This window comes from Gracilinanus agilis, chromosome 3, assembly GCF_016433145.1.
Source record: "Gracilinanus agilis isolate LMUSP501 chromosome 3, AgileGrace, whole genome shotgun sequence".
Taxonomy (NCBI): domain Eukaryota; kingdom Metazoa; phylum Chordata; class Mammalia; order Didelphimorphia; family Didelphidae; genus Gracilinanus; species Gracilinanus agilis.
Window position 1 is genome coordinate 369,888,727 of NC_058132.1, and position 13,001 is coordinate 369,901,727.

The 13,001-nt window shown below is 38.6% G+C and overlaps 1 protein-coding gene across 1 annotated transcript in view; it reads left to right on the forward strand.

The window, feature by feature from the left end:
* The first annotated feature begins 434 nt into the window (after window positions 1-434).
* SENP7 (SUMO specific peptidase 7) overlaps window positions 435-13,001 on the forward strand; it is a 161,802-nt gene continuing 149,235 nt past the window's right edge. The window contains exon 1 of the mRNA XM_044670123.1: window positions 435-636. Within this exon, the coding sequence (XP_044526058.1) occupies window positions 585-636 (52 nt within the window). The 5' untranslated portion in view covers window positions 435-584. The remainder of the gene's footprint in view (window positions 637-13,001) is intronic.

Genomic DNA, 13,001 nt, shown 5'->3' on the forward strand with positions numbered 1-13,001 from the left:
GGTGTGTGTGTGTGTGGGTGTTTATTGAGCTGCATCTCCTACCAGGCCCCTCCTAGCCTCTCGGCTCCCGTAGCTTCAGGAGAAGCTGTCACGGAGGTTGCTAGGAGATCGCGAAGTTTCCCCCCCCCTCCTCTCTCCGCCGTCCCCAGCGACTGTTTCCTTTCTCTGCCTCCCCCCAAATCCCAAGCCTTTCACCCTGGCTTGTGAAATTCTTTTCCGTTTTTCTAAGAAACATCCACATTTAACAAACTCTTACTGGAGAGGAAAGCAAGAGGGGTTTCCAGCTCAAAGAGGTGGACTCCGCGAACTGACGTCAGAGAAAGACACGGAAACGCCCCGTCGGGGTGGGCCTGCGTGGGGAATGTTTGGGGCTGGGGAGGGAGGAGAAGAGGGGGTAGGGAGGGAAGTGTTCTATTTCCGGTCGGGGAGCGGCTTCGGGTTGCTGCGCAGACTCGCGGGCTCGCTCTTCCCGTCCTTCCTTCCTCTCTTTCCCCTCAGCTAGCCCCCTCCCCGGCTCTGGCCCAGACCCCGTCTGCGTTTCCCGTGGTGCTGCCTCCACCCCTGTCCCTGCCTCACCGGAGGAGATGGAGAGGACGGCGAGGTCCGCGCGATCCGGAGGTCGGCGGTCCATACCAGGTAAGAAACATTCAAAAGGGGGTGGGACTGTGGATCTAACGAGAAGGGGGGTTCTCGAGGCGACTGCAGCGGCGGCTCACCCGGCTGTGGAGCCGCGGGTGGGTGTGTGTGAGAGGGAGAGAAAGAGAATGGCAGGGATGGTTCGGGGCTGGAGCCGACCTAGCGGGTCTTCTCAGAAAGGAATCCCGGGCCGTTTGTGTCCCCCGAGCCCGGTGCGAGCTGTCACCCTACCAGGTGCAGCCGCTGCCGCCGCCTGGAGGCCGTGGAGCACCGGTATTTGGCTCGGCTGCGCCGCCGCGGGCTGGCGGGAGATGCTGTCATTCAGCGGCCTGTCAAGCCATCCTCGGCCCCGCCGCCGCCGCCACGCCTCCCGCCGGGATCTCCCTCGAGTCTGGGCTCTCCGACTCCTCTGCTGCAGCCTCTGAGCGGAGCGGGGCACTCCGGGTTTTACCTCTGTCCGGCTGCTTCCCCTTTTGTTTGTCTGGCTGGGAGTATGAAGTGACACTTTTTTTTTTTTTTGGTCAAAGCTTATATAGAAATAACTGTATTTTATGGAAAAGCCCTCCCCCTCCCAAAAGGGTTCATTTTCTTTCCCCTCCCTTTGTTCCTTACATCTGAAATTATTTACTTCTGCTGCCTTGAAGACTTAGGGTAATAGCGTTACTCTTCTACAATCTCTTCTGTGGACAGTTGGGGTTGTTTATTTAATTTTGAAGACTTACGGAGATGGAAATGCTGGCACCTTTCGGGTTGTTTACTATGTAATTTTAAAAATTTAAATTTTGTTTTCTTCTGTCGGCCCAAACTGTTATGTTCCTCTCACCTCATCCCCCACTCCAGGAGAATGAAAGAGAAGTAAAACCCTTGTTACAAAATGTGTAACCAAGCAAAACAAATTTCCCATTTATCTTGTCCAGAAGAAAATACACACATACTCCTCATTCTGTATCCTTGAGTCTTTCACCTATGAGGAGATGGATAACATATTTCATCTTTAAATTTCTAGAATCCTGGTTAGTCATTACCCTGACTAGGGTTCCAAGTCTTTCATAATTGCTTGTCTTTACAATATTGACATTATATATTCACCTGGTTCTGTTCACTCAGCATCAGTTCATAAAAATTTATTATCGGGTTTCTCTGAAACCATCCACCTCATCATTTCTTATTGCACCACAGTATTCTATCACATTTCTATATCATAACTTGTTTAATCATTCCTCAGTTGATTTCCAGCTTCCAATTCTTTATCGTCCTAAAAAAAGGTTTAACTATTTTTGTGCAGTCCTAATTTAGAATTTGTTTTCCTTAGGACTAATCCCTCCCTTAATTTGCCTCCCCCCTCTAAATTCTCTTTTACCCTTTCTTTAATTTCTCTTTGTCAGTCCAGTTGTAGGGGACAGGGTTCAACCTATGAGACAATGAGACAAGAGTAAGGTAATATGCAAGGTTTATTTGAAGCGGCAAGGGGGAGACTGACACCAGAAAAGATGGCTGCCGAATCTCATCCAGGTGGGGAAAGATATAGTATCTTATAGGGTTGGGGGAATAAAGGGGTGTAGGGGACAAGGCAACTTGGATTAATTTCATTGGTTGTTTCTTGTGGGGAGGCAGGTGGTTCTCAGGAGTGGAAAATTCTTTACAGGATATGGTTAGGCTATGCATTCATCTTTGAATTGACAAGTTAAGGAACAGAGTTTCAGTGTTCTGTCATGCAGAACAGGTGTTGCTATGGCTTTTTGTGTCCCATGGTTTCAGCAAGTGCTGGGGCAGGGGGAGGCTGTTGGTTTCTATTGGTGTTGGGGGAAGGGGAGGGTGGGGTTTCTGTCCCTTGATCTGTCACTCATTCTCCCTATTCCCTCCTATTTCTATGTTGAGTAAAAGTATTTCTGTATCCATTTGTGTTTATTTTTCCCTTTGACCATTTCAGATGAGAGTGAGGTTAGAGTGTCAGCCCCTCATCTCACTCCTCTTTGTATAGAGTCTACTTGCTGTACCCCATTATGAGATAATTTTTCTCAAATTTCCTCCTGCTTCCTCTCCCTCCAGTATATATTCTTCTTTTCTCTTTCCACTCTTTTAAGATCAAGACCTAACAGAACCACAAGCTTTCTGTCTAATTAGACTTCCTTTATAACTACTGATGATAGGTTTCAGAAGGGACGCATGTATTATCTCTCCATATTAGAATGTAAGCAGTTTATCTTTGTTTAGGTGTTTGTGATTTTTCCTTCATATCTACCTTTTTATGTTTCTTTTAATTCCTGATTTATACAACTCTGGTCTTTTCATCAGAAATATTTGAAAGCTCTTTGTTTAATTAAAGATCTATTCTCCCACCTTCTCCCCATGATTATTTTTAGTTTTGCTTGGTAAATGATTCTTAGTTTAAACATATCATTCTTTGCCCTCTGGAATATAATTTTCTCAAGTCTTTCCTCCTTAAAGGGGTGGCTTCTAACTCTCATTTGGTTCTAATTCTGATAGGTCTTGATCTTAAAAGAATGGGAAGAGAAGGGAAGAGGAATATACTGGGGGAATGGAAGCAAGAGGAAAGTTAATGAAAATTATCCCACATAATGGGGTACAGCAAGTAGGAAGGAGTGAGAGGAGTGGCTTTTATTTGAACCTCACTCTCATCTGAACTGTTCAAAGAAGATCAGATTCCTAATACTTGATTTCTTTCTGCCTGTGCTTGCAATATTTTGCTTAGGTCTGGAAAGCTCTGGATTTTATTTTTAATATTCCTGAGAGTTTTAATTTTGGGTTTTCAGCAGTTAACTCTTAGATTTCCTCTCTCACCCCCCATTTACTTTTTCTTTTCTGGTTCTAAGAGATCTGGGCACTTTTAAGAAATATTGAAATAGCTTGAAATATCATATCTTGGATCTTGTTTTGGTCATGGCTTGTAAGTAGTCCAATGAGTCTTGTATATATTTTTTTCTCCTTGATCTGTTTTCCAGTTTAGTTGTTTTTTGAGGCAAGATATTTTACATTTTCTTCTGTTTTTTTCAGGATTTTGACTTTCTTTTAATATTTTTTGTTTTCTATTTGGTCTATTGTAATGCTTAGGACATTTGTTGCTTGGGCAAGTTTTTGTACTTATGCCAAGTTGTTAATTCCTTTTCCCTTTCCAGTTCTTTCTTCCATAGCTCTCATTTCTTTTCCATTTACCTCCCTTTAGTCTTTCATTTTATTTATGAAAACATTTTAAATTCTTTTTAAAAGAAAAAAAACCAATGGTTGCTTCATCCCATCTAAGAATTCTAGTTTATTTGTGCCCAAAAGCTGAGTTTGTGTTTGAATTTATGCTTGTGGATGTTTTGGAGCCATTTTTTTTCTCTAAGTTTGTGTCCTTTAACTCATAGTAGCTTTTTATGGTGGGATTCTTGTTTGCTCATTCAATCAGCCCTCTTGTCTTTGGACTTTATGTTAGGGTGGAGCTCTATTAATGTTTGGATGGAAGATCTGGACTGGTTCTGTTGTTGCTTTTGTATGGATATTGAGTGCTGTATTATTACAGGCTTTCAGGGACAGCTCAGACTGGGGACCTGAAAGCTTTCAACACCCCAGAATATTTTATCCAGGGTAAAATGTGATCATTGTCTTCCTTGTTTGAGCTTTGCAAGTTCCTGATCTTGATTTGGGTCTGAGCAATAGTGAACTGCTTTTGGACTTGCCCACTATTAGCTAGCTGAAACACTTTTCTGATTTAGGGTGACAGAATTGTAGGCATACTTTTCATCAGGGATTCCTGCCCTGTTTTTTTCTCTACAGCACTCAGATTGTGTTAGAAGTTAGAAATGAAAATTCTACTCTGTGTCTGAGGTTTGAGCCATACTGCTACTGCTTGCTTATGTTACCAAGCTAAGACCCATGAGCATTCCTCACACCTAGGGCACTCTATGATCAAAGGCTTCCTCCTTAGTCCACTCTGGATCTGTGATCCAGAACTGGGTAGTGAAGGACAAAGCTGCCAGTTGGTCCTTTTTTCTGTAGGCTCTACAAGGTCTCAGTCCTTCATTTGGGGACTATTACCTTATCTTGGCTTGATGTAAAGATTGGATCTTTTTTCATTCTTAGGTCACTAGAATGCCCTGCTTGTCGTTCTCCTGGTCAGATCCCATTCCCATTATCAACAGACTTTTTGGTTGTCTCCCTATGCCAATGTGGGCTGGGAAAAATGGCTGACTGTGACTTTTTCTTAGATTTCCTGATTAGAATTTGATTTGGTACATTTTTTAGTTCTGTTTGTAGGAGTTACGGTTGAGGAGGAACTCTACTTATTTCTTTTATTCCATCATTTTGGCTCTTTCTCTGTATACTCCATCAAATGAAAATATGTATGTAAAATGTTTTGAAATATTGAAGTGCTATATGCATTTTTTACTTTTTATTAACTAATTTTTTGTTACATTAAAATTCTCAGTTATCTCCCTCCTTCTATACCCTCCCCACACTAGAGAAGGCATCATTTAACAACAAAATGTGCATGTATGTATATATTTTCATATAAACTATGTCTTTCATGTTTCTGTCTTTATCTATTAGCTGTGTATAATGTTCTTGTGTTTCTACTCATTTCACTTCCCATAATTTCATGTAGGTCTTTGCATTTTTTAGGTTGAAATTAACCTGCTCATCATTTCTTATGGCACAATAGTATTCCATCATAATCATATGCCACAGCTTATTTAGCTGTTCCCCAATTGATGGACATCCCCTCTATCATATAAATATTAAACATCAAAAAATTGATAAATGAAGTTAACAGCTAATATCCCCAGCATTCTTGCCAGCTAAAAAACATTACTTAGTATGTTCTGACCCAGCTATTTTGCAATTATCTGCGGTGTACAAAATAATTCTAGGATAGGATTTTTTCCTCAAGGGGCTTCCAGTCTGCTTTTGGAATCAAAATAAACATCTGTGAAGCATCCTATTTTTAAAGTCTGACTTAAAAATAGTTTTTATTGTTATCTTTTGTTTTTATGTCACCCAGATTTCTTTCACTTTCCTTCCTTTCCCTGTTCCAGAGGACCATCTTATATAAAAGAATAATTTTTAAAGGAAGAAAAAATATTTAGAAGATGAAACAGAGCAAAAGAAAATAAAACCAATTAATATCAAAAAACATTTCTGAAAATATATGTAATGTTATATAGTCATAGACCTCTACAAAAGATTAAGAGGAAGTGTATTCACACTGCTTTTTTTGTGGTTTGTCTTTAATTTTTTTTTTTAATTTTTTTAAACCCTTAACTTTTTTGTGTATTGATTTATAGGTGGAAGATTGGCAAGGGTAGGCAATGGGGGTCAAGTGACTTGCCCAGGGTCACACAGCTGGGAAGTGTCTGAGGCCGGATTTGAACCTAGGACCTCCTGTCTCTAGGCCTGGCTTTCAATCCACTGAGCGCCCCTTGTCTTTAATTTTTGTCAGAAACTTTATAATATTTTCCATTTGCTTCAGAATATTTAGTAGAATTTAGTTAAATGTAACTAACTGTAACTCCTTAAAATCTGTGGTATTTTAGTGATGAAAAATTGTAAGCAACCTTGAAAGTTCTTTAATTGAATACTTTAGCAATAGTACTTGAGTGACAGGGACTATGCTTATATTTCATTTGTATGTGAAGCTAGGGGTGGGTACAATGCAGATAGATCCTTCGATATTCATTGTCTCAGTTGTCTAGAGCATTGTTAGGGTAAGTGACTTGCTATTATGTGTTTGAGGTGGGGTTGAACCCAGGTCTAACTTGGTTCTAAGGTCAGGTCTTTATTCTTTAGTCCAGGTTACCTCAAATAAAACAGTGGTTCTCAAATGTTGTTCAGGACCCTCAAGGGTTCCTGAGACTCTCAAAATGGGTCTTGAGGTCAAAATTGTTTTCATCTTGTTTTAATTTCTAATATAGAAAGTGTAGATAGCTATAATAATCCACATAAACTATGGCTTTTTGGGACCCTTAGTAAACAAATATTTGAGAACTTTGAAAAAGAATTGATTTTGTTGGTGTTTCTGCTGGTTGAAATGCAGTCATTAGTGATAGCCATCTTAGTAGATGACTTTCATGAGTTGTGACCAGAAAAATTCATTACTTTGTGGCTAATATTTTGTGGCCAAATTTAGTAAGGCAGTCTGCAGGCAGTCAAGTCAGAATTCAAAACCCTTCAAGCTTGATTGGATTTCCCAGAACTAGAGATCTTCTTTCATGACCTTCAAAAACACGGGGTCATCTCCATGCTTTGATAAGGTAAGTCATTGACAGTAAGACTGAAGGGGAGAATACTATTACTTCAAAGTATCTATGATCTAAATAATGTTAGTATACCTTCCAAGAAGAAGTCATTTAATTTTTTTCTTTTTTATTATGAGCTTGACAACATAAAAAATTGAAATTTTCTATGTGTTAAGAACAGAAAAAAGATGCTCATATATGAAACAATTTATATTGCAACTTATTTTAAAGGACTTCTTAAATTTAACATGTTAGTACCAGCAGTGCCTTCTCTATGTTTCCTTTCTGAACTTCTTTCTGTTCTCTTCTAGGCATTTTAAAATTTGTTCATCCTTTTTTTTTTTTTTTTTTTTTTTTGGACCACTATTACTCTCTCTTAACTTTCCTTCTTCCTCCAGATAGATAAGGATCAAACATTTATAAAATATATGGCATACAAGCAGAATAGTTCATAGATAGTAATCTATTTCAATATATGTAAAGCTGTATTTTAAATTATTTTGTGTTTTGATATGCCATTACATCTATACACATTACAACTGGAGAGATGTAATGGAAAAGTCAGATTCAAGGTTGAGCCCTGGCAATGTCATTAACTATCTGTGTGACCTTAAGAAAAGTCACTTCACATCTGTGGGCCTCAGTGTTCTATTTTGTAAAAGGAAATCGAATTAGTTCAGGGATTCTTTACCTTTTTTGCGTTCTGGATCCCTTTAACAGTCTGATATAGCCTTTGTGTCAGAATAATATTTTTAGTAGTTGAAGAACATTAAATTTTAGTAGGAGATTGGTGAAAATAAAGGGAAAATTTTTTTTTTAATTTCCTGATTAGTCTCTCTGACATCTTGAAATCTATTCATAGATAGGGTAGCAGGTAAGGCACAATTTAAGAACCTCTGGATTAGATTATTTCTAGAACTTTTCCACCTTAAACAATCCATACTTCTAAAAAGTACTTGAGGAAAATTGAAGAGGAATTGCAAGATGTAAATAACTTAGTTTTTTTTAAATTTTAAACATTTATTAATATTCATTTTTAACATGGTTACATGATTCATGCTCCTACTTTCCCCTTCACCCCCCGCACTCCCCCCACCCATGGCCAACGCACATTTCCACTGGTTTTGTCATGTGTCCTTGATCAAGACCTATTTCCAAATTGTTGGTAGTTGCATTGGTGTGGTAGTTTTGAGTCCACATCCCCAATCATGTCCACCTCAACCCATGCTAAATAACTTAGTTTTGAATGTTAACTAAATTCCTTTCTTTAGTACAGTATTGTTCTTAATAAAATTAGTTGCCTTGTGGGAGAGGAGGCCCCAATTAGTGGAAAAAGTATTCTCTATCAGCAAATCCCATTTTCTTTTGTTAAACTATAAGGACAGTACAACACTTGGTCAAAATCAAAGTGTTATAAACTTGTATATTGGTTAATATGAATTTGGGATTTGGATTTGGGGAGAAAAGTTTTTCTTTTTCCATAGATTGTTGTAATATTCATTCATAGGTTGACCCCACTTCAGTATACCAAATGACCCTTGGAAATTGTGAAGAATAGCAGATATTGTAACAAAATCTTCCCCTCCCCTCCTCTCCCTTCCCCTTCCCTCTCATCTGTATTGTATTAATTCCAAGGCAGATGAGTAGTAAGGGGCTAGGCAGTAGGATATTAAGTGATTTGTCCTGGGTCACATAGCTAGGAAATATTTGAGGTCAAATTTGAACCCAGGACCTCTCCTCTCTAGGTCTGGCTCTCGATCTGTTGAACTACCTTGTAGTACCCAACAAATAGATTTCTTAGATACCATCCAGGCTGTCCTCTTCATTCCAGAGATGAGGAGATGAGGCCCAGGGAAGCTGAATGCTTTGCCTGAGGAGGCACAGCTGATCATTGACTGACATTCCCTTCAGAAGAATGTTCTGTCCTAGAGTTTACACCAGAAAGAAGACTGGATCAGAAATCACCCATCCTGGGTTCTAATCTTGTCTCTATCATTAACTGACTTAAAAAAAATTAAATTTATTTTTTTGTTACATTAAAGTTCCTATATATCTTCCATTCAGGAGCAGAAGTCAAAAGGCCACTCTCCTTCTCGAACTCACCTTTTAAACACTCAGAATCAACATCCCCTAAATTATTTACTTCACACATAAAGAAACACTATACAGACTAGACATAGCATTGCATGCCTATAATCCCTGTTACTAGTGGGGTTGAGGTTGAAAGATGGCCTGAGCTCAGTAGTTTTGACTTAACAAGAGGGCTAAAACTGATCAAATATCCAAATTAAGTCAGGTACCCCATATGGTGAGCCCCTGGGATTCATTGCTTTTAGACCAAAAATCACAGAATCTCAGTGTTGGAAGAGGCCAGTTAGTATTACTCACGCCTGACCAAGAATCTAATCTACAATATCCACAGTAAGTGATTATGCAGCTTTTATTTAAAAAAATTGAAGTACAGGAGAACCCAATAGCTCCTGAGGTATGACATTCCACTTTGGGTTAGTTCTGTTTGTCAGGAAGTTTATCCTTTTTTTTTTTTTTTAATCAAACCTCAATATACTAATCTTTAATTCTGCCCTAATTCCTAGTTCTACCCTTTTGGGTTCAGCAGAACAAGTCTAATGTTTTCATTTGAAATCCCTTCAAATACTCGAAGGTGGCACTCATGTTTCCCTGTAGGTCTTCTTTTTGCTATGCTAAATATTCCAATTCCTTAATCCTTGAAGAGGGAGACTGTTTTTCTTTTATGGTTCTTTGTATCTCTAGTGCTTGACATAGTTCCTGTCACCTTTTAAGAGCATAATACTATTGATTGGTTGAATCATATGGCAAAATCTTGAAGCTCCTCACCACCTTCACCATCATTTTTAAAAATCCTTTCTTCAATCTTAGAATCTATACTAAGTATAAGCCCCAAGGCAGAAGACCAGTAAAAGCAAGGCTATTGGGGTTAAGTGACTTGCACAGGGTCACATAGCTAGGAAGTGTCTGAGACCAAGTTGGAATCTGGGACCTCCATGTTTCTAGACCTGACTCAACCCACTGAGCCACCTATCTGCCCCCTGGCTTCTCTCTTAAGGATGATCTTTTGGTTATCAATATTCTTTCTTTGTCAGTGCTCTTCTTCAAATGTATTAGCTGGAACTGAAGATGCTTTGCTCTGGATGTGGTTTAATGAAAGCACACAGCAGACTAATTAGTCAACAAGTGTTTACTAATCAGTTCCAGCTAATACTTTTTTTTAAGTTTTTATTTTGAATATTTTCCCATAGTTACATATTTAATGTTCTTTCCTTCTCCCCCAACCCCCCTAACCCTGATAGCTGATGCACAGTTCCACTGGGTTTTACATGCATCATTGATCAAGACCTAATTCCATATTATTGATAGTTGGACTAGAGTTATCGTTTAGTGTCTACATCCCCCAAAATATCCCCATCAACCCATGTGTTCATGCTGTTGTTTTTCTTCTGTATTTCTCCTCCCACAGATCTTCCTCTGAATATGGCTAGTTTTCTTTCTCATAAGTCCCTCAGCCTTGCTCTGGAATCTAGATCCTTGCATTCTAGCTAATACATTTGAAGAAGAGCACTGACAAAGAAAGAATATTGATAACCAAAAGATTATCCTTAAGAGCCACTGGGCTAAGTGATGGGGTAGGTGAGGTAGGGTAGAGGGAGATAGAAGAAAATAAACCCATCCCTGTTCTTAAAGAGCTCATAGTCTAATGAGGGAAACAACATGTAAACAACAATGTATAAACAAGATATATATAAGACAAATTGGAGATGATTGTCAGAGGGAAGGCACTAGCATTAAAGGAAATCAGGAAAGGCTTCTTGTATAAAGTACAATATCTGGGACTTTAAGGAAGCCAGGGAAGCATAAGATGGAGATGAGGAGGGAGGTCTGAGGACATGGAGACAGCCTGAGAAAATGCCTAAAGTCAGGAAATTCATTGTACAGTGTGATTTCAGCATTGAAGTTACTATCACTGGTTAGAATGATGTAAGAAGACTTTTAAAGGTCAAAGTTGACAAGATAATGAAGGGCTTTAATTGGCAGAGGACTTTATATTTAATCCTAGGTGTGATAGGGAGCCACTGGAATTTATTGAAAAGGAGGATGACATGAGACCACCTCTGGTCCTGGATTTTATGCTTTTTTTAAATTGAGTCTAATATCACATTTGAAGTTTTGGATACCCTATCAAAAGATAGACTTACATTGTTCTTCAGATGAAATACTATTTAGTTGTGCTTCCTCCATTTTGTACTTTTGAATTGGGTTTCTTGAATTTAAATACTTTAGACAGCCATATTTAGTTCATTTTAAAAATTAAATGTTTTAATTTTAAACTTAAATACTAAAATGAGCATTCCCTTGCATAGCAGAACATAGAAGATTCTGTATGAAGCTTTTAGGCTATTGATATTTCATACTGTTTGCTTTTAAAAAAGAAATGTGTGATAAATACTAATGTGCAATAAATATTCACTTCTACTTATTATTTTCAAAACTTTCTTGCTTGCTTGTCTTTCCTTCAGAACTCTCTCTACTTTCACTTTTTAAAATTTGGACCAGGTTTTAAATTGCTTTTTTGAATCTTGATTCCATACTTTCTAGTTTTTCATCATAAGCAAATTTGATAGTTTGTTTTATAATATAATACTGTGTATTGGCTCCGAGGCAGAAGAGTGGTAAGGGCTAGGCATTGGGTTTAAATGACTTGCCCAGGGTCACACAGCTAAGAAATGTCTGAGGCCAGATTTGAACCCAGGACCTCCCATCTTTAGGACTGGCTCTCAATCCACTGAGCTACCCAACTGCCCCCCAGTTTAGTCTTTTTTTTTTTTTTTTTTAAACCCTTGTACTTTGGTGCATTGTCTCATAGGTGGAAGATTGGTAAGGGTGGGCAATGGGGGTCAAGTGACTTGCCCAGGGTCACACAGCTGGGAAGTGGCTGAGGCCGGGTTTGAACCTAGGACCTCCTGTCTCTAGGCCTGACTCTCACTCCACTGAGCTACCCAGCTGCCCCTCCAGTTAAGTCTTATTGACTCTTTTTGTCCTGCCTTTTCCAACCTAAAGATTTTTTTTTCTCTTTCACAGAGAAAAAGGAAGCATAATAAAGCTTGATTGGTTCTATCTTCTTTCTGCCTTTTATCATTCATTTTTCTCTGAGCAGTGGCTCTATCCCTTTTGATCTTCTTTGCTTTAATATAACTAAAATATAGGTACCCTTTTAATGCATTCTTTGACAGTGTTAGCAAATTTTGAACTTTAGTGCTTTTGATACTGTTCTTATAGAACTGTCATGCATTTCTGTTCCTCCTCTGTTACTTGCTTTTGTTTTTCTCTTCTTTATATGTCTTTCACATATCTAAGTTGGCTTATGAAAATTTGGTTCATCCATAGTAGAGACCCTTTAGAAAACTCTCCCTTCTTTTTCTAAATAGAATATTTTCTTTGTTTCCTTACAGTTTCATTCATGAGCTTTCTTTGTCCTTCCTGGCAAAGAGACTGAATAGCAAGTGGTGGTGAGAACTGAGTGAACCACACTGACTTTGTTACTCGATTCTGTAGCTAGCTTGGTTCTCTTTCCATTCAGTTATGGGTCTAGTCCAGTTTCTGGCCTATGAGAAAACTTTATTTATTTGGGGAAATTGGGAGAAAATTTTGTTGCATTATTTGAATGTAGCTCTATATGGCTGGGAAGCTAGATCACTTCTCTCTGCTTAAAGATCTTTAATTAGGAACCTAGGTTATTCTGACCAGAAACCCAGTCTGATTCAAAGATTGATTAAGGTGTTTTCTCATAGTTATACCAAACAACCCATATGTTTTATCTGAAAACCAGTTCCTTTCTAATCAGTAAGTTATCAGTATCTGATCAATCATTTCCTTTAATTATTCACAGACCCTTGAGGGGGAGTGAGACACCTCTTTTTCTGATTTCTGGGAATAGGGCCTGTTCATTCTCCCTTTCCCAACTTGGAAAGCCCCTAATCTTTCCTTCAAATCAAATTGCCTTGGTTATAATTGTTTCCTTTTAATTAATTAACCTTATTTGATTAATTTTTTTTAATGTATGTCTCCCCCTGTATTTAGTCTCTAGTGCTAGAG